The 26,541-nt window shown below is 39.2% G+C and overlaps 3 protein-coding genes across 5 annotated transcripts in view; 1 reads left to right on the top strand and 2 right to left on the bottom strand.

Annotated features, from left to right (window-relative positions):
- Positions 1-26,541, bottom strand: part of LOC134795188 (protein male-specific lethal-3) — a 68,299-nt gene that overhangs the window by 22,464 nt on the left and 19,294 nt on the right. The window lies entirely within an intron of this gene.
- On the bottom strand, positions 277-16,594 carry LOC134795645 (E3 ubiquitin-protein ligase Kcmf1). Its single transcript, XM_063767551.1, has 9 exons — positions 16,381-16,594; positions 16,033-16,200; positions 10,834-10,970; positions 9,360-9,479; positions 8,812-8,906; positions 3,210-3,384; positions 1,763-1,904; positions 425-642; positions 277-345 (listed from the first exon to the last, which is right to left on the bottom strand). The coding sequence occupies exons 1-9, from the start codon at positions 16,394-16,396 to the stop codon at positions 292-294; spliced, it is 1,125 nt and encodes a 374-aa protein (XP_063623621.1). The 5' UTR covers positions 16,397-16,594; the 3' UTR covers positions 277-291.
- Positions 18,988-23,134, top strand: LOC134790441 (histone acetyltransferase type B catalytic subunit). Its single transcript, XM_063761250.1, has 8 exons — positions 18,988-19,304; positions 19,390-19,559; positions 19,692-19,863; positions 20,116-20,275; positions 20,846-21,011; positions 21,316-21,464; positions 21,780-21,948; positions 22,161-23,134. The coding sequence occupies exons 1-8, from the start codon at positions 19,244-19,246 to the stop codon at positions 22,326-22,328; spliced, it is 1,215 nt and encodes a 404-aa protein (XP_063617320.1). The 5' UTR covers positions 18,988-19,243; the 3' UTR covers positions 22,329-23,134.

The following is a 26,541-nucleotide window of genomic DNA, read 5'->3' as shown; positions in this document are numbered from 1 at the left end:
CCGCCGCGCGACCCGCGGGCCGCGCGGCGAGGATAAATAATATTATATAGACTACCGTACGATCTAACGAATAAACATTAAATAGTTTCATCTACCGACGTCCGTACAGGGCGCGGCGGGTCCGGGCGCGGCCTCGGGCTTCGGGCGCGGCTCGGACGTCGGCCTCGGGGCCGCCACGCCGGCCTCGGGCTTCGGGCGGGGCTCAGGGGGCGCGGGCCGCTGGGGCGCCGCCGGCGCCGCTCTCGCGCGCCGCACGCGCGGCGGCGGCTCCGGCGCGCGGCCCCCGCGCTCCTACCTGCCCTCCGGCAGCTGCCGCGCCACGGCGTGCGCGCGCGCCGCCGCCTCCTGCCGACAAACACGGGGCGTGAGCGGGGCGGGCACACGGCGACGGCGTCGTGCACGGCCGTCCTCGCCGTCAGCATACCTTGGTGCGCGGCTGCGGCTTGGTGCGCGGCAGCGGCAGCGCGGGCTGCGGCTGCGGCTGGGGCTGGGGCTCGGGCAGGGCGGGCGGCCGGGGCTGGGGCGGCTGGGGCGGCTGGGGCGGCGCGGGCGGCGCGGGCGGCCCGAGCGACGCCAGCACCAGCCCGCGCAGCAGCGCCGCGCGCGTCTCCGCCTCCGCGCCCATCACGCCTGTCGTCGCTCCTGCGAAACGTGTCACAAATTTACACGTGTACCGACTTTGAAATTACAGTGGAAACTGGATAAGTGGAATCGCAAGGGACCGGCTGTTTAGTTCCCCTTATCCAGGTTTTTCATTTATCCAGTTTTCCACTTAACCAGGTTCAAATAAAACGTTTTCTCACTTACAGAGGCTCTCGCTAACAGAGGTCGTGGATGCTAGTAATGTCGCTTATATAGAGGTCACGTATAGTATGGTCAAATAAAAGATCAAAACTTAAATAATCATCTTTTATTAAATATGTATGTAGATATGTATGTATTAACAAAAAATAGGTATGTAATCCTGACTTTAAAAAAGCAATACTGTAAATAATCCACAGTACTCGTATACAATTTTCAAAATTCCAAAAACAAGATCAATTAAACAAAATCACTCCTAATATTTATTTATACAAGAGAAACCAGTATGGTTAAATATAAATACGTAGTTAAAACACGAACCATATTGTTAACAAAACAAACTACCCTCCTTGTGACGGTTTATTAAAAATACAAATTTTATAACGCCGAGCTATTCCACTCATAGAGGTTTCGGAGACGGCTGCTTCCAGTTACAGAGGTAAAAATAAGAAATTTTCTAAAAAATGGATTCCGCTTATAGAGGTCCAAAATTCCACTTATAGAGGTAATTCGTTGCCAAGGGACTGGAACCGAGAACTTGGGTCCACTTAAAGAGGTTTTCCACTAACCCAGGTTCCACTGTAATTAGTCCAGTAGTTTCGGAGAAAATAGGTTGTGACAGACGGGCAGACAGACAGACACTACAGACAGGCGCCCGAGTGATCCTAGAAGGGTTCCGTTTTCTCCTTATGAGGTACGGAACCCTAAAAATAGCTAAATCGACAGAACACCGTCCGATTTTCGTCTTCAGTTTTGGGACAGTCGCTAACTTAGTTAGATTAAATAGTCTTCATAAATATTTTATAACAGAAAAAAACACGACTTTATAAAACAGTTTGAAATGCCATTGACGACCATATTACACCTTGTAACAATTTTGAAATATCGAAGTCGTTTAATAAGTTTCGGTAAGCGGTGCAGTAGTAAAGTAAAGGAGGTAGAGAGAGAGGTGTAGACGTACCTAGGAAGCCGGAGAGCAGGTACTGGGAGTGGTCGGGGTCGGCGACGGGCGGCGGCGCGGCGGCGGGCTGGGGCTGCGGCGGCGGCGCGGCGGCGGCGGCGGCGGGCCGGCGCGGCAGGCGCTCCAGCTGCTGCCGCGCCGCCTGCGAACACGTCACCATATCCTGCAACTCCATCGACGATGGAACAACACATGGACGCTAAAGGACCAAACCTCCAGTCTCCGTCGACGGGAGGTGGACGGTACTTGAGAGGTTTGCGACTTTAGGTATTGTTATCTAAACTGAAGCAGCGAATCCCTATTGTCCTCGAAATGGAGTTCTGAACTTTGCGATTTTAGCCGACACGACGTCACGCTTGTGCGTGGCGTGGTGGCCGGGGGTTTTTTTTTAATTTAATTAATGTATTTAAGAAACAAACAGTCTTTTATAGTTATATATAACACTGGAACTTTTCTTAAAACTAGACTTAGAGTTTCCTTAATGAGAATATTTTTGTTGGGGGTGTTGCGGACGTTCTCTTCCGCAAAGATATACTAAATAATTTCGATAAATTCCCGAAATATAAGACGTGTTACGGAAAAATACCTTAGGCTTGAAGGGTATTAGCTGAATTACAAACTTATCGGAGGACTAAATGGTGATGCTAAAAATACGCTTATTTTCACTCCTTTTTTGTGAATTAGGTATATTGTTACACAATCCAGCCGCGTGCTCGCGTCTAACAACAATTTCAAAGTAAACGAGTACTAAATAAGGCCACGATCTAAATCTTAAACTAATCGAACGAGCGAGCGAAGCGAAGTGAAGTTCTTACACTTTTAGTCATTAAATTATGAGCAGGCTCGATCAAGGGGTTATGGAGCTAAGAAGAGCCTAGAAGGCCAAAAATCTATTTATTTGGGGTCTCGATATTCTGGTCATCTTATTTGCAAGAAAGTATGGTCGAGTTTGGTATCAAATGGAAGTGCTCGTTACACATTTATAATATTGGTTTTTAATTTACGATATTAAAATAATTGTCAAGATTTATAAAAACGAAATAAAATAAACATAATAAAGTAGGTATTTGACATTTGACAAGAAAGATTACAGCTTACCACATATACAGTTTATTTTAATCTCTATGGTGATTTTAATTTATCAGTTAAGGGCTGCACAGACAGTGCATTCAATTGATCTAACTTTTTGGCGAACCGCGAGTGTTCAGTTCGGGGTGAACTACTAGTTATATTACGTTTTTATTAGTATAAAACAAGCTTTCAAATCATGGCTACATTTTTGTATAAGCTTTGTATTACATTTTATCAGTAAAGACCTTTGTGACAGAACTTATGGACCGACCTACTTATGGACTTATGGATATGTGTGTTTTTTGAACCCCTATCGAAAGAGTGTTATAAAAGTGATCGGTCGGAGGTGTCGCTCGGGTAGGTGGTGGATACATACCGTGGCCTGCTGTCGCTCGAGCTGCAGCTGCATCTGGAGCTGCTGCAGCTGGCTGGGCGTGCCGGGCTGGCCGGCGCCGCGCCGCACGCCGGACAGCTGCGACAGCAGCTCCGCGATGGGGTCCACCACCGCGTCGCGCGACGACGGCGACAGCGACGACAGCCCGCCGCTGGTGCTGCAACACACAGACACACACACGACTCACGTTCAGCTCTGACCACGACTACTACGACCAAAATGATAATCGTAAATCGACAGACGCCAAACGTAAAGTGAAAAGGTATACGGATGACAAATGCTACGAAAACCCAACAAACAATTTGGTCGTATATCAAGTAGCTATACGACTCTAAGTATTATAAAAGTAGCATAACAGTCGCCATTTTGACTAATGGTGCATTATGCAACTAAATAGTCGGATAAACTTATTGTCGTGTAGCAAGGTCGAATAAATGTTTATTCTACCATTTTATACCACTAAATAGTCGGTGAAACTTGTAGTCGTATAGCAAGGTCGAATAAACGTTTATTCTACCATTTTATACGACTAATAGTCGGTAAACTTAATGTCGTATAACAAGGTTGAATCAACGTTTATTCTACCATTTTATACGACTAATAGTCGGTAAACTTATTGTCGTATAGCAAGGTCGAATAAACGTATATTCTACCATTTTATACGACAGTCGTATAGTAGGTATCACGACGACTCCTATATAACATTCTTACACGACAGTTGGTCGCATAGAGGTCCTCATTATTACGGTCGTAATAATGTCGTAATGGCGTTATCCGTATTTAAGTAGCAAAAGTGCTATTATACTAGCGCTATTCAATCAACAGTCGAATAGATGTGGTAAAATAAACTTTTATACAACTTTTGAAAAGCTATGGCGACTATTCCAAATCAAACGTATAGATTATACAACCTCAAGTTGTATAACTGTCCTATAAGGCATCTGCTTAATAATTTATTAATTAAAATAATTAAATATACTGCGTCAAGCAAATCTTGTCAGTAGAAAAAGGCGGCAAATTTGAAAAATCGCGGGCTAGCAACACTGTGTTCGAATAATTCCAAAATCGCGTGTCATCTGTGTTTTATCTGTGGCCAACTTGTTTGTTGACATTCTGAATCGTTTTTATTTCAAGAGATATTTCTGCTGTGACCTGTGATATTTTCTGATATTTAATAAGATTGTGCATTACCTTAAGCAAAGCGAAGCCTGCAATGTATAATCATACTCGTTGATAGTACACATTACTGAAAGTTTAGGTTATGACAAGTACTGGAAGAACATGGGAAGAACTTGGGAACTTTTAAGATTATGTGCAGTTTTTTTTTGTTTTAGGGTTAAAAGGCATAAATAAAATTAAAACGTATGCCTAAATCTATCCAATAAGACCACACATTGTGTCCTGGAAACCGTCCATAGGTCCACATATCTTAATATTTTCAGCGACTGATTCGACTACATAATTTACAAAGGTAAACTTTTAAAACTTTGAGTATTAAGAACTTTGATTATATCGCCGTTCTTTCGCAACATTACCTAATCCTTACATATATTTGTTGCAGGATTAAATCTCGCTCAATATGAGGCGTTCGTAGTAGGTAGTTTCTCTTCAGAAGTTCAGTCAGACAATACTACTACGGCGGTTTATATACGTGTACAGCTCAACCAAGACGAAAAATAAATTTATTATTTAAAAATGTAACAAAAATATTGAGACCTTAAATATTGATGGAATAGATTATTCTTGTATAAGTTGTCCTTATGTTAGTCATCAAGAAAATATATTATTTAGGCTAATTTGTTTCATGCTCTCAGCTACTGCACATATATACCTATGGGAAATCCTAGTTTATACTTGCTGAAACAGGTACAGTCAGCAGCAAAAGTTACTAATAAGCGGGCCAGGTGGTCAAAATGATCTTGACGTGACTTTATTATTAAGAGAAAAAGAGTGTGTCAAGGTAATTTTGAATACCTGGCCCGCTTAGCAACTTTTGCTGTTGACTGTACCTATGTATCTTTTTAAAAGAAGTTTTAAGTCACTTTACATACCTGTTTGTTCAATATAAGAAAATAATGTAGTCAGCATTCATATGGAGCACTAGACGCAGTGTAGGTATAATGTTAGAAAAGTATTTTCACATTTCCAAAATGACAAGTCTTGAATAGCCTAATGTGCAAGTTAATAAAATTTCCTAACAGTATTCTCCTGATATATAAATGCCTCGTTTAATTATCAGCATACCAAATATAATTTAGCCGATATGTGTAACATTTTTAGCCCATACACAAAACAGCAGCATGAGTAAAATGTTACCAAACTAGCATGTAAAGAGTATCCCTGAACTATAATTATACACAACATAACAATATTATAATTGTGTTATATTTCTCAAACATATTTTCTAAACTTTAGCCTGGCAAACACAACTAGCCAGTTAGTCAGATCCAAGAAAATTATACTCATAGCTTTAGCATAAGACAAAGAGTATGATTCACTCTGTCTTTAGACAGTCAGTCCTGGGCCAAACTACATAAAGAATCTATTTTATGCCTGCCACAGAACCCTACAAATTATAATTTGAATAGAATATCTTAGCACCATGAAATAAAATAGGTACCAAGGGTTAAATTAGACAAATTACGGTTAAACTAAACTAAAAATATTTAGTTTACCCAAGAAATGTTTATTGTAAATTAATTAAAGTTATATAGGGAAGATAAAAGGAGTTAACTCCTTATCTTTGGAAACTTAAATTACACATTTTGTAACAAATCTGTTTTATGCTTAAGATGCAATAGATGACTACAGAGTATTATGATGCTTGGTTGAAGTGACCAGGTAACCTTGGTAACTTCATATTTTTTCAATGAATGCCCTGAATTAAAGTGTAGGTAAGTTAAAGTGACCCTCATCTTCTCTTATATTTAAATTAAATAAGCACCCAAATATCATTTGTTTTATTTTTATTATGTATATTGTACAATATATACCAATCAAAATATTACACAGGTAGGTATGTGATATTGATCCAGAAAAGTACACTAATTTACATTAAAAAGTGGCATATTATATTGTAAGTATCAAATATTCCACAATTTCCATTTTGCTATGATTAAAATTGAATTCCAACTGAGAAATCTAATAAAATATTAAAATCCAGTAGGACATCTACCTACGGAAGCAATGATTTTATTCATACATTATAGTTTAATGGCATCTCTTCTTCTTTGTCGTTCCGTCATGACTGAGGATCGTGACCAATTACTATGTCCCTCCATTTATCGCGAACAAGGGCTATGGGGGTGCCCTCTGCATGGAACCACATGCTTGTTTTATGGAATCCGACCATCTTGCAGGGGCTCTTCCTGTAGCGCGCTTGCCTTCAACTTGCCCCAGTATGATGTCACGTTCGAGGCTGTGGTGTGGCGACCGCATTATGTGCCCAAAGAATCTAAGAGCCCTCTCCTGGCAGATTGTTGAGAGTCGTTTGGTGATTTTGAGTTCTCTCAGAATGGTTTAATGGCATAGACCGCTTCTAATTGTAATTTGATATCTTCAAATTTGTTAATCATTTTGACTAACATGGCTTTTAAATTGTCCGTCCATATTAAATAAAAATTTCTAAAATTTTCAATAAGGGGCTATTCATAAATTACGTCATTTCAAATTAGGGGGGGGGGGGGGTCTGGACATCGGATGACGGTAGCATGAAGTAGGAGGAAATGGGGTCATTTAAGCATGATTTTTGGATGATTATAGGGGGGGGGGGGGGGGGTCAAAAATCGTCAAAAATCGATGACGTAATTTATGGACAGCCCCTAAGCCGCAAATGACAATTTGAATTGACGTACGTAGGGCGCGCTCAGCGGAAAAAAAATCATATTCGTTTTAGTTCGACGTACATTGCTGCTTTTCTTAGCGCAATACTGCTTTTTGAGTGTTGCCCTACTTTAGTTTGCTTTACATTGCTACTGACAAGATTTGCTTGACGCACTATAAGTAAGAATTTTAAAAGCGCATCAACAATTAGTTATAAACTTATATAGCAAACATCAGTAAATTTAACTGCGCAGTAGTTTACAGACATAATATACACTTTTGTCTCCAATATCATAAACCACCAACTAAAAAAAAATGGCTACTTATACCTTCTTTCAAAGATACAATTTCACACCACTTGCTGTTAATATTGATGTCATTTTGACACAAGCCGAAGCGGAACTTGCGTTGAAGAAATAAGTTATTTATACGACCTTTAAGCGGCAATAACTCAACTTAAAGTCGTATAAATATCGTATTTCTAACCACTACTCTTCCTTAAGTCGATTAAGCGTAGTAGTAGTTACTATTTATACGACGAAGTGTCGAATCGGCGACTATACGACGACTATGCAACTAAATAGGTATTAAAACGACCATTATTCAACTTTTTTACGACTTTAAGTTGAATAAGCTGCGCCCAAATCGCGTCGTATAAACGTATATACGACGTTTATACGACCATAAAATTTGGTCGTATAAATCTAAATTTTGCCTCAAATCGTTAGTTGGGAAGTCACGTAACTATTTACATTATTTAAGTTTTGATTGGCGGTTTGCAACAACGGCGGCGCGCGCACGTATAGGGGAGGGGATCACAACTTCGTTTTAAAACTTTTAAATATGCAACCGCGCATGATCTTACGCACTTAACCGCCAACATACATTAGAATTATAAGAAAGAAAAAAGAGAAAAAAAAAGAGAAAAAAAAAAGAATTGCAGCGCGTCGCCGTCGTTGTAACCATGGTCTAATAAAACATGGTCTTCCATTCCCAGAGTGACACGCGATTACGTCACAATAACATTGCCACTTTATTTCAACATAACATGTTACATGGGTACATTATACCTATGGTTAATAAGTTAAAATATTTCTTTATAATTTTATAATTTTCATTTATATGTATTTTAGCTTAAATTTTACAATAACACGTCATTTTTAATTACTCGTTAGCAATATCTTCCGATTCACGAAAGAAATTTCAGACTTTTGGGTAATTCTGTTTATACTACTGGCAACACAGGATAGCGCTGTGGACATTTGACAATTCGGATCTAGATAACTTCATGCCCTGACCGTCATCCTTGTCGAACGCGTGTTAATTGTTATTTCCTTCTCGCTCAGTGTCAGCAGTCGCAGTGTTTTCCAAACTTTTCACGTCGTAAGCTTGGTAATTAATGTGTAACTGTGAATTAGTTTTTTAAACGTTTGTCTTGTATAGATAAATAAAGTTTAATTTAATACATTAGATTTGATTTATTTTACTATGTTTCTACATAAATAACTTAAAATTAATGCCGTTAAAATAATTTTCACCGTTGGTTAAAATTCTCCCACATTTCAAAATTTGAGAACCTGTAAACAGCATGATGACGTAGGCGCGTGTCAGTTAGGTCATACGCGAATCTCGGAATGGAGTACCAGGCGGAGTATATTATTATACCATGGTTGTAACCGCAAGTACGTATATGCCCTAAGAGGTATGACTAGCTACTTAGCTAGAGGCAAGCTTTTTGATAAGAGTTGTTTTGGCAGTGTACCTGAAGTGCATGTTGGTCCGCCTGGCGCGGCTGACGCCGCGGCCGGCGTGCGGCATGCGCCGGACGCCGCCGTGCCGGATGCCGCTCGGCTCGTCGTGCGGTTAGTTAAGGAGTATATAATAAAAATTACCAAACGGCTACAAAATATTAACTGATACTACTACTACAAAATAGTTAAATACTTCATAAACATATCGCTGCGATGCCGACATGTTTTGTTTAAACGAAAGTAAGATGATTAAAATTATCTGCAATTTAAACTAATACATACGACGTATGTTGCCCTGTGTTGAATATTTAAAAAGACGCCAACTATTATCATGATTCTTTTAACATAAACTTTATGAATATAATGATAAAGTAGAATCAAATGTTCAAAAACAATCTCTCAGCCTTAAACTTTAGTTAAACAAAGGCTGTTTTATTTGGCATCTGAAAGTATCAGTAAATATACCATAGCAAACATACATCAGCCAGTACAGTGTTCGTCATCATCTCTATCATGCATCACATCTTATGTTTTAAATATGTTATATTAAAAAGGATATTAAAAATGAGATGAGATCTCTAGGGCCAGTTCGATGTTCAAGGGTGAGATGACCGGCAAAGTCATCTGTCACGAAATTAGGTTCTCCGCCTGGCATTGAAGCGCATACTGGACAAACCACCTGAAATGAGAATTTTGTAAATCAAAACAGAACCTATACTATATAATTTAAACTCACGAATTATGTATTTCGAATGAATAAAATAAATAAATGGGTTTGCGCACAGCAAAAAAGCAAAGTGTGCTATAAACGTAACGCGTAATGCGGTGTGCTGCAAATCTGTCTACATTCACAAATTTCACAGTGGAAAGCTCTAAGTGTACTCAAGTTACAACGTGGCGTATGAATTTTAATATGAATTCGGAAAACTTGTCAAGACATTAAATTAACTTAATTTCTAAAACCTGTAGGTAAAACCTAGCCACTGACAATGAAGGATAGCCCAAACCAAATTACAGGTTTTAATGTTTGAGACATTAGCTTCATCCTTAGAAGTTTCATAGGCTAAAAAATGTATGTACAGTCACCTGCAATAATATATTACTCTTCGAAGGCCGCAAAAATATGTGACACGCTCTTATGGCTCTACAAATAAGATTGTCAGATATTTTTGCGGCCTGCGTTGTGTAACATATTATTGCAGGTGACTGTACATGTGATATGATAAGTCTTATTTGAAACTTCTTATAACTTGATTTATACACGGCGTAACAGCTGGAACCCGAAAAATGTTAACAGTGTATTCCTGATCACATTTAAATATTAAAATGTCATATAAACTTTTCTGGAATTCGCCTAGTTTCAGAGTTAATACCAATTTAAAAAAACATCTTCTTATTGTTACTTAGCTCAAAACGCCTTTTTAATGGCGATGATTCCATTATGGGGCGTAGAGTTGGCGAAAATTATTTAAACTCATAACATTTTTTCCCTTCCTTTTGGCCTCAGAAATGCGTGGTTAGAATTAGAGCTCGCGGTCGCGTCCGGGTTTCATGTACCCGTCTCCGAGGCACCGTTCTCGTGTTACACGAAACCGGATTTGTGGGCCGTTCGGAACGGGTAATTAGGGTCCGTGTACCTGTGTTACCCGTGTGCCCGGATCCACGGATCTGGCCCGTTCTCGACGTATAGTGACGATAGGACGCGTTCTTTATAAGAGCTAAGAATGAAACGTTTAAAGCGAACAATAACACATATTACCAATAGCAAGCAAATCAAAAAAAAAAAAATCGAACAAAACTAGGTATGACCGCGGCTCCGGAGCCGATCGCAAATCCGGAGCCGAACGCACTACACGGGCACTGATTTTGACGGGTTCATGTAGTTCGGACGCTTAGCATCGGACGGATACACGGGCTGGCGTGTAGCACGGATATTGGGAGCTCTAGTTAGAATGGTTCGAGTTCCTCGTGTTACACCGTGTTTGTACTGAAAGCAACAGTTTTTCTTCTCTGTATGTAAACCAGCAACTTACGGCAAGTGTAGTATCTGCGTGCTCGGCTGTGACGTGCTCCATTAGTGCAGTGTCTGTGAATCCCATGCGGTTGCAGAACGGACACGTGTAGGCTTGCGGCTGCTCCAGGGCGAGGGCCTCGCCGCCATAGTACAGATCTGGAAAAACAATATGTAGGTATTAACACTACTGCTAGCTTTTATTTGAATACCTAGAAGATATTTAGTTTATTCAGTGACAATACTCTCCCTTTCTTTCAAGGTGACAGAGACAGTGAAGATGAAGCCAATTCTGTATGTAGGTAATCTCTCATAAAATACGAGAAACAGATGGGAGGAGGGAACTTAAATGGGAGAACCAGGACATTGAAGGTTGGAAAACCGTATTCTGAGAAAACTATAGGTAGTATGGTATGGACATTGTAATGTCCACACGATATATTTTTAGCCTAATAGCCAATTTGACAACTAAAGTTCTAAATTTTATTATTCTGTTCCTAACCATACCATTTCTCTGAGAATGGATCGATAGAATTCTATCTTTATTGTCACACCTCAGTAAAAGATACAGCTAAGAAAAACGATTCATTAAAGATGAGGCAGGCAACAGGCAGTCTTAGTGCTAAAGAGCAATCTCTTGCAAAATTCTCAGACAACCTTTGGGTAGCAGAAACAAGCGAAAACAAACAATTTAATCAAAAAGAGTAGGTTTTGTAGCCTACTTTCATACAAATAATCAACAACATCATGAACACAAGACAACCAATAAGCACAAGAATCAAGTACCTACAATCAGTATATGTTGCTGTAAAAGCCCAAAATATATTACTATTTACTTTATATATTAAATAAAAAGTGTTTTCTATACAAAATGAACTGAACTGCCAGACAAAAACAATATTGGAAACCAGATACCAAATAAGAAAAAAAACCTTTTAGGAGGACTCTAGTTTTGTTGTTGGATGACAGATACAATCTAACATCAGCACAAAATTCTCCAGTGAAATAAGAATAAGGAAAAGGCAAATCATGATGTCATATAAAATTCACCTATCATCATCATCAAGCAATTTCCTGTGCTAATAATTATCAAATTCTTGTAACAAAGTCAGTTCATGAGTAGTTCAACAATTGCTGCAAAACAATTAAACAAGACTATTAGGAGAACTAAGAATGAGGGACTTTATATGCCAACCCTCCCTGAGCCTAAGTCTGCATCCATGCCTGACTAGAATCAAAATATAAATACAGTTTAAGGCGCTCTTATACTCGAGTTTTAGGTTTTCAAGGGGGTGAAGCAGACGCGTGGTAGATCGGGCAGGCGGGCGCCCCGCGCGGCGCACCGCACCATTCCCGCGCAGCACGTCTACGTCCTTATTCTGACGACATCGGTATTCTGAATTGTCAGTTCCGGGATTTTTAGTTCGGCAATTAATATTGAATAAGATTTATTAGTAAATTCGAATTTTGATGAGTACTTAATGAAATTAAAAACCGGACAAGCGCGAGTCGGACTCGCCCACCGAGCCCACCAAGGGTTCCGTACTTTTTAGTATTTGTTGTTATAGCGGCAACAGAAATACATCATCTGTGAAAATTTCAACTGTCTAGCTATCACGGTTCGTGAGATACAGCCTGGTGACAGACGGACGGACGAACGGACGGACAGCGGAGTCTTACTAATAGGGTTCCGTTTTACCCTTTGGGTAGGGAACCCTAAAAATGGTAGGTAAGACGGTGAGTGTACCTAAATAATTATTAATTATATACAATATGAGTGTATACTTGACGACCGGTCTGGCCTAGTGGGTAGTGACCCTGCCTATGAAGCCGATGGTCCCGGGTTCGAATCCTGGTAAGGGCATTTATTTGTATGATGATACAGATATTTGTTCCTGAGTCATGGTTGTTTTCTATGTATTTAAGTATTTATATATTATATATATCGTTGTCTGAGTACCCACAACACAAGCCTTCTTGAGCTTACCGTGGGGCTTAGTCAATTTGTGTAAAAATGTCCTATAATATTTATTATTGTGTCTTTCCCATCACGGAACAATGGTGTTCCGGACCTTTGGGAGGCGTGCGCGGAGCCGAAGCCAATGCGTAGAGGCCCTTTTGACACTTTAATGAAATGTAAGGGGTACACCGAGCGGAGGCTGCCCTTGCCCGTGTCATGGGACGCACGCAGAGGCAGCACCCGCCAGGGCGTAAGGACTATTGAGAGTTGATGGAATCTAAAACGAACTAGGTTATTGAGTGAAAGCGATGGACTAAGAACTGAGCTATGGGGTAAAAAACCGGACGCCTGCCTAATAAAACGGTATGCAATTTTATTTCCGGCAGACGGTGACTCGCCCTCACAAGATGGGCCCCCACAAAAAGCGACATCTAGGATGGCTCAAGGGCAACACCGGTGGGAGTGAGCGGCTCAGGGGTGTCGAGAGGTCGGAGGGCGCGGTGGTGGAATGTCATCGATCCCAGTGCGCCCTCACGAACGGCAGAGAGGGTGAAACGCCGGAGTGGGTTTAGTGGGTAGGGCCAAATTCTCCCCCTCTCTTGTCAGGAGAGGGGAAAGGAGTGGCGAGCCCCACACACCGTGCGTAAACGCATTCCCACTCCGTCAAAAAAAAAAAAAAAAAAAAAAAAAAAAAAAAAAAAAAAAAAAAAAAAAAGGGGTGTCGAGAGGTGTGCGCCGCTTTCTACCCAGTGGCTGTTAACAGCCACTGTGCCAACTCGCGTCTTATGCATATTTCACTTCCACCCCTGGAGCTTATAGCTCTAACGACTCCGCTCTGGCCGGCCGGCTAAGGCAAGCCAGAGGCAGAGAATCCTGTCCCACCCACCCTCCTTGCGGGTAACAGAACTCTCCAGGAGTACTCGGGTACGTGAGGTCGCTAATCCCCAACAGCTCGCCACAAGCTGCCCTGCGTTGACTGATTGCACTGGTAAAACCAGCGGGCGATGGGGTCGTCACATCCCTACGCCTTATTTATTATTATATTATATATTTATTTTCCTTCATAAGTTAGGCTCTTTATAACATGAATATAAAAGTAAAATACAAAAACACATAAAAAAAGTGACATGTGAATTGATTGTAATGAACTTTCTTCCTTTAATATCGTTTTAAATATTGATCCTAGAGAACGGTGTTCAGATGTTTTTTGCAGGAAATTTTATGTAGATTATTTATTCATAAAAACCTATTTTGCCATGGGACACCGTTTACGAGTTATTTACGAAAAACTAAAAAAAGGGACCTTTAATATCAAATATCTCACTTCCAGTCAAGAATTCGATCAAGCAACCGGCAAATTCGGATTCAGCGGGGTCTAATTAGGTTAAAATACCCGGTTGCCAAAAAGTAATATGATTTGCCAGTAGAAATCGATTTTTAAAAAAATGTGACCAGTCTAAATTATTCAATTTGATTAATTTTATAGCCTTTTAAAATATGTTTACACAATTTATCAATCGTGACTGAATTCCGGATTGGTTAGATGGGTGTGTGCCTTTGCTGCCCAACTTGTTATAAAATGACAATATGACGGACGAATGTCTGAAATGTCACCGTATTTAAGAATTATTTTGCTTTTCTTCGTAAGTATGTTGAAAAACATTGTGTGTATAACATATTTGCATATTTATACTGTGATTATCCATTTTATGAAACGTCCGCTAAACTAGCACAGGTCCGACGCTGACAGTGGTCACGGGCGTACTGGCGTGAGGAATAGGCGCAAGGTATTGCCGCGTAGGGTGTAATTTAGTAGGCAAAATGTTGAATTCATCAAATGATGAATGAAAAAATTAACGTATCGATAAAAGGACAAGCAATAATGAATATTTACTTAAAAGCTATCGACTGAAGTAAGTTTCATATACATTTTCGTCCTAGTACTTCTAACATAAGGAAATAAAGACAGTGTTAGGCATGTTTTCAACTTAAGATTCTATTGAGAAAATAATGAGCCGTCGTGTTTCTGACAAGCAATAACGTAGTTCAAGGACTGAAGTTATACATACTAGAAAATATTGCATGAAATCCTTATAAAAGTCTGTAAATATGGTGACAAAAAAGTGCATTTTACTACACACCGCGCCTTAAGAAACAATTTGCATCCAGTTTAAAATTAAAATATTGCAAAAACATTAAAACCTGTTTTTATAATCTAATTAATCTATTATATTCCAAGTAAGTATACCTATTTCTGTCATGGCCAGAGCTTAGAATTGATCATTTCATGATGTGGCAAGCATTTCATTAAATCAGTGGTCGGCAACAAGCGGCCCGTGGGCCACATACGGCCCGCGAACCTCCCTGGTTATTTTGTATGTAATATTGACAAACGACAATGTCTGCTAAAGTCACAAATATTACCAAAGTGCGCCCCAGGTCAACTTCGTCAACTACTATGTGGCCCTTGGCAGCTAAAAGGTTGCCAACCGCTGCATTAAATGATAGGTTGGTCACATCATGAAAAAGTCCAACATAACCATATCATGAAGTGATCAATTCTAAAAAAGGGAGCAATTGCCTCAGCAAGGCACCCCATGTATGGGCCCAGCCTAACTAACAATAAGAATTTTCCCAAATAAGTATGTGTGTAGTCAATTATTAATGCATATCCAGACTTATATTTCTTGTTCAATGAATGTTGGACCCAGCTAAATCAAAAACGAAGAATAAATAAAATTATTTTAACACATTCACCAAAGAAATTGGCTTCCCAACCTTATTTTCTTGAATAAAAAATAAAAGTGTTGGTTATAGGTTCCTGTCAGTCACTGGTGCCACTATGTTACTTCTAATAATTTATTGTAATCTTACAATACACACATGAAGCCCAAACAACCAGTCTCAGTGTTAGTGTTTTTAATTGTGTTAACCTATAAATTAATATGATAGGACAGTTTTCAGAAATAAACCAAGCCCCAGAGCAGACATATTCAATAAATGGTTATTAAATGGCACAGCATGGTAGGGGTTAATTATAATATACAATGTTTGTAAATTATGTTTAGTTTAAAAAATGTAAATATCTGCATAAATATATTATTCCTTTCATATTAAATTTCACGGGCTGCTTAGAATTATTTTGAGGTCAATGGACCAGAAACATTCAATGTACAAAATACCACTATGCCATTCAAATGACAGTTTGTGCAAAATTAGGCCAAATGAATGTAAGCTAAATGATTTGCATTAAGGTCTTACCAAAGTCACTTCTGGAAAGAATACATTGCATGGGGTGCTCTGTTGTGTGTTGGTTTGTGGTAGCGCCACTCTCATAACAGGCAGCGCACAAGTCGTAATCGATGCATATTAAACATTTGTACCGTCGTCCTCTGAAGTTATTTTTCAAACAAGAATCACAGCTGACTCCTGAAAACAGATCACAGTATATTCAATAACAATCCGGTCGTATCATAGTTTATATTCACAAAATAACCAATTAATCTTGTATGCAAATAGATCAAATAATCGTATAAAGATTTTACAAAACAAAGCAAAGAAAATCATAGTGACAAAAGCATCGAACAAATTTTGATTATCATTACACACCTTCATGGCGATTCATTTTCGCCAGAAAATGTCACCGACACAATTACTCCTTGGCACCAGGATTACTGTTAATCTATGAGGTATTTATATTACTATTCTAAAATAAGCTGTTCAACATATAATACACCAAAATACGAGATTTTTAACAAAAATTTCCAAGCAAACCTAACCCAACCAGGCCATAATGACGTCACATAAATCTAACTTTGATCAGTATTGCCTAATATAAAAAATATGAAAGGTCCACTAACTAAGAAACAATGACATTATTGGAAAAAGCGGCGTTTTTAATTGTGTCTCGTTTATTTCCACGGAGCAGTTTAAAAAAAGCATAGACAATAGTAAATGTCATGGCTAGGCTGTCAAAGGTGTCAAAAAAGGAGTAATTGCCATGGAGTTATAAGAAGGAGTGAACTGTCACTTTTTTTGCCATACTAAATTGAACCTTATCACAGAGCCAGAAAGACGTTCGTACCAGTACAGAGAAAACGGTCCACTTGAGATAGCAAAGGTGGGCCGCGGTGTCTCACTCGCACATGTTGCCAATGTTAAAAATATACCATTGTGGTAGTATTTATATCAATATACTACTAAAATTAAATACCTTCTTATATTATTTAAGTGCTATATTCAGAGTACGGTTCTGATATCTTTTAGGAAATTTGTAAATAATTATGATGTCAATATTATTAACTGATTTAACCAAGCATGTGCACAACAATAAAAAACACTAATTTTGATATGGTAGACATTGTAGTAGTAAGTTTGAATATTAATTGGTATCCCTAACCTGATGACATATAACAAAACACGTGAATGCAAAATTTCTTAAAAATGGTGAAGAAATGTTGCGTTAAAGGTTGTGGGAGTGAAATAATTTCTAATTGTGTAATATCGTTTCACAAGGAAGCCACAATTATTACATTTTACGATAAAAATACAAGTTAGACATTGTCAAACTCATTAGGGTGACCATGATGTCGGCACGATGAGAACCAGTTTTACCACTTCCTTTATGGTTTTACACAATTCTTATTACGTACTTAAACGTAAGTTTTCATAAATAGGTATGTATTTATTTCGGCATGTTTAAATTGGTGAAATCAGAGCCAATACAGAATAAATAATTGCAAAAATTGAAATCCAAAGTCCTTAAACATTACAGACACATTTATAAATTGTTATAATAATAAAAAAACACATAGATAATAAAAGAAAAATAGAAGTTTATCGTAATTTACTGACTTTTGGGACGATACCAGAAACGTTACTGGGAATTTAGCCCTCATAAGCACGAGCGCTTTTTCAACGCGCGTTACAAAAGGGGTTGAATCCGTTCACACGCTAAATTCGATTTAACGACCAACGCTTAAAGTCGAAAAAAAAAAAACAAGGCTTGATAAAAAGCGCTACCACCATCGTGTGAACAAATACACATGTTTCCATTTGTTTCATTCTAATGCGCTTTTTTAACGCGCGTTGAAAAAGCGCTCGTGCTTATGAGGGCTTCCCTCTTTGGAAAATTTACTGGGAACGGCACATCACTAGTTTCTTTACATTTCACGACTCTTCTCTTTTCGCACAGATGGCCTACCACCGTGAACACCGAAGTTCGCAAATTACGGGCATCTTTCTCTTTTACTCCTATAAAGGAGTAATTACAGTGACAGAGAAAGATGCTCGCAATTTGCGAACTTCGGTATTTATGGTTTTCGGTGACGCCGAAATAATTTTTAGCTTGTAAGATTTTTACTATTGTACGTATGTTAGTTTGTAAGGTATGTATCTATGGGCCTTAGTCGCCTGATAATAAATGATATTTATTTTTTTAATTTAATTTATGCTCCAGTGATAAGCGTCCTAGTTAAAAACTATAACAAACGGGCGTAGCGGATCCACGCGACCCTGAGGCAGTGGCGGATTTGCTCTAAGGCCGAGTAGGCCCGGGCCTAGGGTGGCAGTCTATATGATGGGTGCTGAGAAAGGGGCGTCTAGTGCTTGCTACAGGGCCTGGGGCCTAGGACGGCAAATACTGTAAATCCCCCACTGCCCTGAGGGCCTACCCCAAACCACTTTCGACATTTTGTCTCTCTGTCGCACTTATAAATTCGTACGTAAGTGTGACAGAGAGGCAACACGTCGAACTTGGTTCGCGGTAGACCCTCTGGTTCTGTCACCATATCTGTCTCTCTATCTCTCTCACTCATACCCGTGTTCTTGACAGACGTTACGGCGGACCACATTCCTGACGATCCACCATGTTCGTGGTCCAGTGCGCCTATTAGCAACAGCTTTTAGAACAACTAAATTAAGTGCCTATAAGGTTGTGTGAAGCGTTTTACAGAAGAGAAAAAAAACTATATCCATCCCTTTTCAGGCCATAATACTAGTACAGCGAAAATACAGTATGATTCTCTATAACTATGCACGAATAAAAAAAGATCCTGGCCAAACTATATATTCAATGTTATCCTAATATCCCACATACATATGACTTATGGTCACCCTAATTAGAAAGAGATGCAACGGCCCACCTTGACTTCTCATGTGGACACACTTTTTGGCTAATGTACTCTGTCCGGTTTACTCTCTAGGTCCGTGGTAATTGCGAATGCGATTTTGGTTCATTTTCATTTGCAACCCCTTAATTTTAAAATTGCCGTTAATTCCGAAATATATATATTGCATTAAATTTGCAACAAAAGAAGTTCTTCTGTGGTGCACTAAGTAGATGTGTGTAGCTCATGTAGAACTATTTTCTTTAATTTGACTTCGTTTGTTACAAGTTATTTTGCGCGGGAAGCCGGGAATTGCCTCTAAAATCTTGTAATGAGAATTTAACCTGATTTTTTGAACCTTCAAGATGACTGATGCTTTGTGCCATTTGGTTGTGGACGGCAACGAGGTATTGGAACTAAAATTAGGTGAGGAGCACAAACATGTCAAGGCAAACCAATAACTTGTAGATCACGACGGGATAGTACATACATAACCTTTTTATGTTAACAGTGAGGTCTCCAGACGATATTGAGGATGAAGAAACCAGTTTTGCTCCAGAGATGTGCCACCAAGTGTTTGGCGAAAACGAAAATATTTTCGGCTACACAGACTTGCGTATACGGCTCTATTACACTGCTGGGAGTCTTCAAACATATGTCGGAATTGAATACTCTGAAAAGGTTCCTTTTTAGTAAAATCTACGATTAATAACAAGATAATGCATGTTAAAATTTATTTCATGATGTAGGTATTTTGTCACTGTAGCCAGGTATGTGTACCTCTACCTGTCATTGTTATTTTTGTAATTTCAGATTGAGCCCAGTATTTCTGAAGGCATGAAAGCTGATGATGTAGAAGGAGCTATGAAAAAAATCTTGGCACCTGGTTATACAACAAATTTGGACCAGTTTGTCTCACTGTTAGAAAAGGACAAAGCATTCAGGCCAATGGGAAAAATGCTACATTCCTTTACAGCCACTCCCCGTAAGTTAAAAGTAGAGTTGGTTTTTAGTGAAAACATGGAAATTATAGTCTTTCAGTTTCAAGACAACTATTTCCAATAGAAAATGAACCCACCCAGCGGGTACTTGGCAGTGAATGTGTTAAACAATAAAATAACAATCAATACTGTATTTACATTTCCTGCTACTGAGATCTAAATACCAAAGAGTAGTAAAATCCAACAGGAATAAGATACCATTATGTTATGTCAATATTGTTGTGTTTTGCCATTAGATGACGGGGGAGACAAACATACATTTGAAGTGTACTTCTGTGACACAACCACGCCAGGCTTCCTCGCCTTCCATGAGCGGCTGCAGACATTCCTGCTGTGGTATGTGGATGCTGCCTCCTTCATTGATGTGGATGATGACCAGTGGACCTTCTTTACAGTGTAAGTTAGATTTGTAATTACTAATTAATTACAAAACCACATGATCCTTGAAGAAGAGTTAAGCGTAAAATAAGCACTTAGGTCAGTGATTCATGTAATTTCTGATTATGCTTATAAAATTAGGTACATAATGCAAACCAAACATTAATTTACATTCCTTACTAAAACCAGTTTAGTTACTAATGTTGGACACAAACATTGGACATCATGTGGATGCATTTTTACACTCCTTAGTTTCTAATAGCCTTATTCATAAAACTTTATAAGCCTGGATCTGTTTTATCCCTTTCTTACAAATACATAAGTCAAAATTACAGATAAAGGCAAAGTGATTTATAGCTAATTCAGACTTGTAATGTGTTTATGTATAACAACGCCTTAAGGCTATTATGTTAGATAGGTATTACCTGTGTAAGCATAGCAACTATATTAGTCTGTTCCCTGTTTTTCCCACCTATAGGAACAGCGATTCATTCATAAAGTGTCAATGCAGCTGCAGCTGGGTGTACCCCACAAGTGATATATGCTGGTTTTAGTAACGGTGATCTCATGACGCTACGTCCATTCCAGTTTCGAGAAGTACCCTACGAGCGAGGGCGGGTACGCGTACGCGGCGGCGGGGTACGCGACGGTGTACCGCTACTACGCGTACCCCGCGCACGCGCGCCCGCGCGTGTCGCAGGTGCTCACGCTGCCGCCCTTCCGCAAGCTCGGCGTCTGCGCCAACCTGCTTACGGTACACATTACTACTATATGTTGGCAATGAAACCTGGTAAATACATTGGGTTGTTCACTTACAGGTTGCCAGACAAATACATACACATTTCAAATAAATTATTTGTAAGAAAGGAATAAAACATAAATTAACTAATTGAAACTTGTAGTGTGCTTATGAATAAGTGGGTTAGTTATTCTAATTTGTAGCAAGTTTGGTCTGAAGCACTTTTTGAACAAAGGGGAATTGGAGTGGCAACAATAATTAATTCAATTTAGTTTTAAAACTGTATATAATAAAATTGGATTTTTTTGTCCTCTTTCAGGCCATCTATTCACACTTCGTAATACTTCCAGAAGTAATTGATATGACTGTAGAAGATCCGTCAGAAGATTTCCAGAGAATCAGAGATTATGTAGATTGCAAAAACTGTGAAACACTGCCAGCATTTTATCCAGCAAAGCTTTATCAAGGGTGGGTATCATCTAATTAATTATTGCCAACTAACAAAACAAGAGAGCAATAGATGTCATGTATCTTATTACCCTCATCTCGATTTTTCTTTTGCCTTTGATATCTCAATTTACTTATTGTCAATTATTTTTGAGTAATTAGCATGATATCAAGAAGTGCACAAAGTAATACAAGTGCACAATGCCTTTTCAAAGTTCCTCAGCCTTAAGAAGACATAAGTTTTACCTAGTGAATAAATAAGTTATTATGTATGGCACATGATTAAGAAACCTGTCTTGGTTTGGGAGGATAATGTAATGGGTTTTGTTTTATAAGGTTTTCGCCTGAGATGGTGTCGCAGGCGTGCGCCAAGTTCAAGATCAACAAGAAGCAGGTGCGGCGCGTGTACGAGATCCTGCGCCTGCGCGCCACCAACACGTCCGACAAGGCGCAGTACCTGCAGTACCGGCTCGACGTCAAGAACAGGCTCAATGCTCCCTTCCAGGTACTAACACCTACATTTTACTAATTGTACTGAGGGTGGAGCTTATCTCGTTGCAATAAGGTTTAAGATTGGTAAGTTAACCCTTTGACCGATAAAGACGTCAACTGACGCTCGCGGCTACAGCCCAGTATGTATCAACATTATCAATCATCGTGCTTTGCTGAACAGCAAGTCGCCCCTGCTGTCATACAATCAACCATTCCTTTTCACAGAAAAAGAAATTAGAAATGAAGAAGCTGGAGAAAGTGCTGAAACCGGAAGAGTACGCGGCGACGCTGAGCTCGCTGGGCGTGAACGAGACGCAGGGCCGCCTCGCCAGCCAGTACCTCGCGCTGGAGGCCGACTACCGCCGCGTGCTGCACCGCCTCGACCACGACTAACCGCCCCACACACGGCTGAACTAATACACCTGCCTCAGGGGCCTAGCCGAGTAACAATCGTTGATGGATAACGCCAATAGAAACTTAAATAATGTATGGGAACGATGACGTGAGCCGGTGGCGGAGCGTACTAACTTTGCCGTAGGCGAAATCGCATAAGCGAGGCCCTTTTCTTTCAATGTGTGTTCCCCCGTTAATAACAAGGGTTGCCTCCCGCGGGGCCACCTTAAGTACGAGGCCGTGGGTGAGGAACCGCTTCGTGACTCCGTCATGTCGATAGGTACATGTTTTCAATCAGCTTTGGTCGATAAACGATTCTCGTCTGGGCTACGGCCCCATGAATGAGACATACTCGCAGTTCGTGATTATCAAATGCGAAATCTTTCATTTACTATTTACGACTATTAGTTCAGTTGTTTTTGGTTTAACAAAAATGTCCAAAAATTCATGTCTAATATTAGTAATAATAATGATGTAATGTATCCAGTATGAGTTAGTATTTTAGTGATTTTTTTATATCATTTTATGTAAAGACGCAGTCAGATCTTTATGAGATGTAAAATGATCAAATGTTGAACAGCATGAAGAATAGGAATTTCGACCCTTAATTAAACATGATAGCAGGGATTAGGATAGGATATCGAAATGCATGAGTTGAAATGTTAATATTGGTTAAGATAAATAATGACTGTAATTGGTATTAGTGTGTAGCTTTCCCTCGGAGCTGGTTTCTTTTTATTTTTATGGAAAGCTAGACTAGTCATTTATTATGGAATTGCACACTTAAAATGTAATCACCTCTTTGAGTCAGCGCCCGGCGATGGCGGCAATTGGATGTGGGAAAGTACTTTTCACCTCAGCAGCTCGAACAGGGGTACTTTGCTTCTTAAAAACAGTGAGCAAAATGCGATTTTGCTCACTGAGTCATTTTGTCTCACTCAGTGAGCAAAATCGCATTTTGCTCACTGATTGTGTCTCACTCAGTGAGCAAAATGCGATTTTGCTCACTGAGTGAGACAAAATGACATTCAAGTGACCGTTATAGTCATTTCAACATGCGGGGTCTAATACAAGTTCGATATACTTGGGTTCTATTATCTCTGTCCCTCTAGGTATGTTCTCACTGCTTAGGGTGAAAAATTTTGTGTACTACACGAGATCAAAGTTATTTACATCTCGTGCGCTTTTGAATCCCTTACTACGCTCAAGATTCTAAATTAGATTCACTCGCTACGCTCGTGAATCTATTATAGAATCTTTCGCTTGCACGGGACTCAAAATAAGCACTCGAAGAAATATCAAACTTTGATCTCTTGTTGTACAAATAACTATTGTCTTGAGCCCTTTGTTGTGTTGTGTTTTGTTGTTGTTGTTTATTTTTTTTTATTACTACCATGAGACGTGTGCAAAGATTATTTCAGTGGAAAGTGTGTTAGTGCCTTTTATGCATGGAATGTAAATTGGATTGGATTGGATCAAACGTGGTAATTAAGCCAATCGCCTTTACCAACGCCAAAATATAATCAATAGCCCAAGTGGGACTATTGCAGCAGGATCAATATCAACACAACAGCAACAACAACCATATCCAGCAGATAGTTGGCCGATCACGGAAGGGTTTTCAATGGAATTTACGTAACAGCTCCCATATCAGTCAAGTAATATGAGCAAGTAAAATCATTTGGACACCGACAAACAAGCCTACCACAAGCGTCTGCAAGAGAGTGGCACCAACAAGGGCTGGTTCACCAAGGACATACCAAGGAATAACAGTTTTATCTCATTTTTATGGCAGAAAGTCACTGCACTTTTCTCATTGTATTGTATTTTAACCTCTAACTGACGTGCAGGCAGCGTCAAATATATTGTAGCAGCCAAATTTTTCGTCACACCGTACGTATACATATATGGTGTAACTATTTGACCGCTTTTGCAGCTATACATATATTTGATGCTGACTGTACAAGATCTCTAAAATTCTTTGAAATACATGTCAATGTCTTAAAATACTATTTATAAGCCAATCTCAGCTAATATTAAAGCAATAGTTTTCGTGGTACCTACTGTGTTAATATTGCAATCCTTCCATGTATAGTTCGTTCGCGTTAAGAATGCAGTAAAATCATTGTCCGGCGCCGGCCTAGCCACGCCGGTAACCAACCAAATCGTTCCTGCTTAGAAAATTAAGTCCACTGCATTCTTAACGCGGACGAACTATAATCTATAATGAGGTTGTTTAAACATCAACACATTAACGTTTTATTTTTGGCTAACCTTAAATGAACATTATCTTAATTTAATTGGATAATTTTTCAAGTAAAATGTTGATTTTTATAATAATTACTGTTTTTTAATCACTCTCTATCTTTAAATCTTCTAGATAGATTCCTATTTTATTTATATTTAACCCTCTGAGATATGTAGTTTTATTTTTTCTTTGATGAAACTGATAGAGTTAGACCAAGAAAAGTCAGCAGCGATTTTGATAGCATACGCAGTGCAAGTGTTATTTAATACGTCATAATTTCATATATGTTAGACATTTAAAATAACACTCACTGCGTGTGCTATTAAAATCCTTGGAGAGTTTTCTTTTGGTCTAACTCTATATATAAATACTTCCTGCTGGACGGCTGCGCTTCTTAACCTTTTGAACGCCACAGACGGCAATTGACGTCAACGCAAAATCGTGACAACGACGCCAAAGACGGCAATTGACGTCGATCGTTTTTTGATGAAAATCTACTGAAAAACACCCCACTTTTAGGTTGGGTGTTTTTCAACCCCTACTAAATTTTACCCCCATGGCGTCAGTGGCACGGCAAATGGATGCGCCGTTTGGCGTTCAAAAGGTTAATGGATGGAATACCACCCTTATACTCGGTGGCGCATCAATAAAACAAATGTGTAAGTTTGCTGTTAATATTTATATTAACTAGAAGTAAACAAAACGATGATTTCACAAAAAATATACCACGACTCAAAAAGTATCAGCTGTCAAATTCTAAGCAGGATTTTTTCTTACAGTTACAACGCTTTTAGAATCGATAATTTTATTTCTATGGTATTACAATTGAGATACATAATTGCATACTGCTTTGTCATAAAAGGCATGTAAATCTATTACACAATAAAAATAATTGTAATAATTGATGAACCAATAGTCAAATCACAAAGATAAAAATAAACGATGTTTGCGAAAATGATAAAACACTTGTCTTAAACATCTTAAAGCTTTGCTGATGATTAATTGGTGACCTACAGAAAATATCATGTACAGATGATATACAGATACGAGTAGGTACATATCCAACTACGTGGAAGACTAGAAATTTTTAACCCAGAGCTTTTTAGTCATTTATAAAAATGATAAGGATGGTGTCGAATAAATTAGGTTCTCAAGACTGGGACTGTAACTCGCATATCAGTGTCACTTTATGTATAGTTTGTAGGTTTCTAATAGAGCCCGACGGCTAATCCTATTGTCTATTGTTAAGTAAAACCGCTCGTGCCACGTGCCACAACCACCTGCATAAAAAATACGTACTTCGGTTACTGAGTGCCGGCGAGTCGAACGCTACAGAACCAGTCTAAAATGTGTCATCGAGATGCGTAAGAAAGGCGCGTTATCGGAGAGCGCACCTACACTGGTTTTTTGAGCGTTGGACTAGCCCGCGCTCAGGTGCCAAATAGAATAATTAAGACCCTTTTTTGCAGGTAAGTAGCACGTGCGGTTTTACTTAACAACAGACAATAGGATTAGCCGTCGGGCTCTATTAGAAACCTACAAACTATAACTATGCACTGAAACAACAATTTTGGATACCGATTTTAATGTATGGGTGGTATTCCATCTGTCCAATATCTTGGTCCAATGTGCATTGCATCTCACTCTCTCATTGTGAAAAATGTGAGACGCAAAATGGGCGTTTTCTAAAATAAATATTGAAAACCTGATTCTTTCAAATCTGGACGTTCTTGGGCTCATTTTACTCAGAATCGACAGCATTCTCCATCCCACCATTAAAAAAAGATGTCCCAAAATGTCAATTCCATTACGTCACGTTTTAGTATGATAAAAATGTTCACTTCTATATGCGTGACGTAGTGGAACGTACAATTTTCATAAAAATTTTTGGGACATTTTATTTTATCATCAGAATTGAATATGCTAGGGATTCTGAGTTGAAAGAACCCAAAAACACCAGGATCT

Source organism: Cydia splendana, chromosome 1 (assembly GCF_910591565.1).
Source record: "Cydia splendana chromosome 1, ilCydSple1.2, whole genome shotgun sequence".
NCBI classification, from domain to species: Eukaryota; Metazoa; Arthropoda; class Insecta; order Lepidoptera; family Tortricidae; genus Cydia; species Cydia splendana.
Note: the sequence above shows the minus strand (reverse complement) of the source record. Positions and strands in the feature narration are given on the sequence as shown.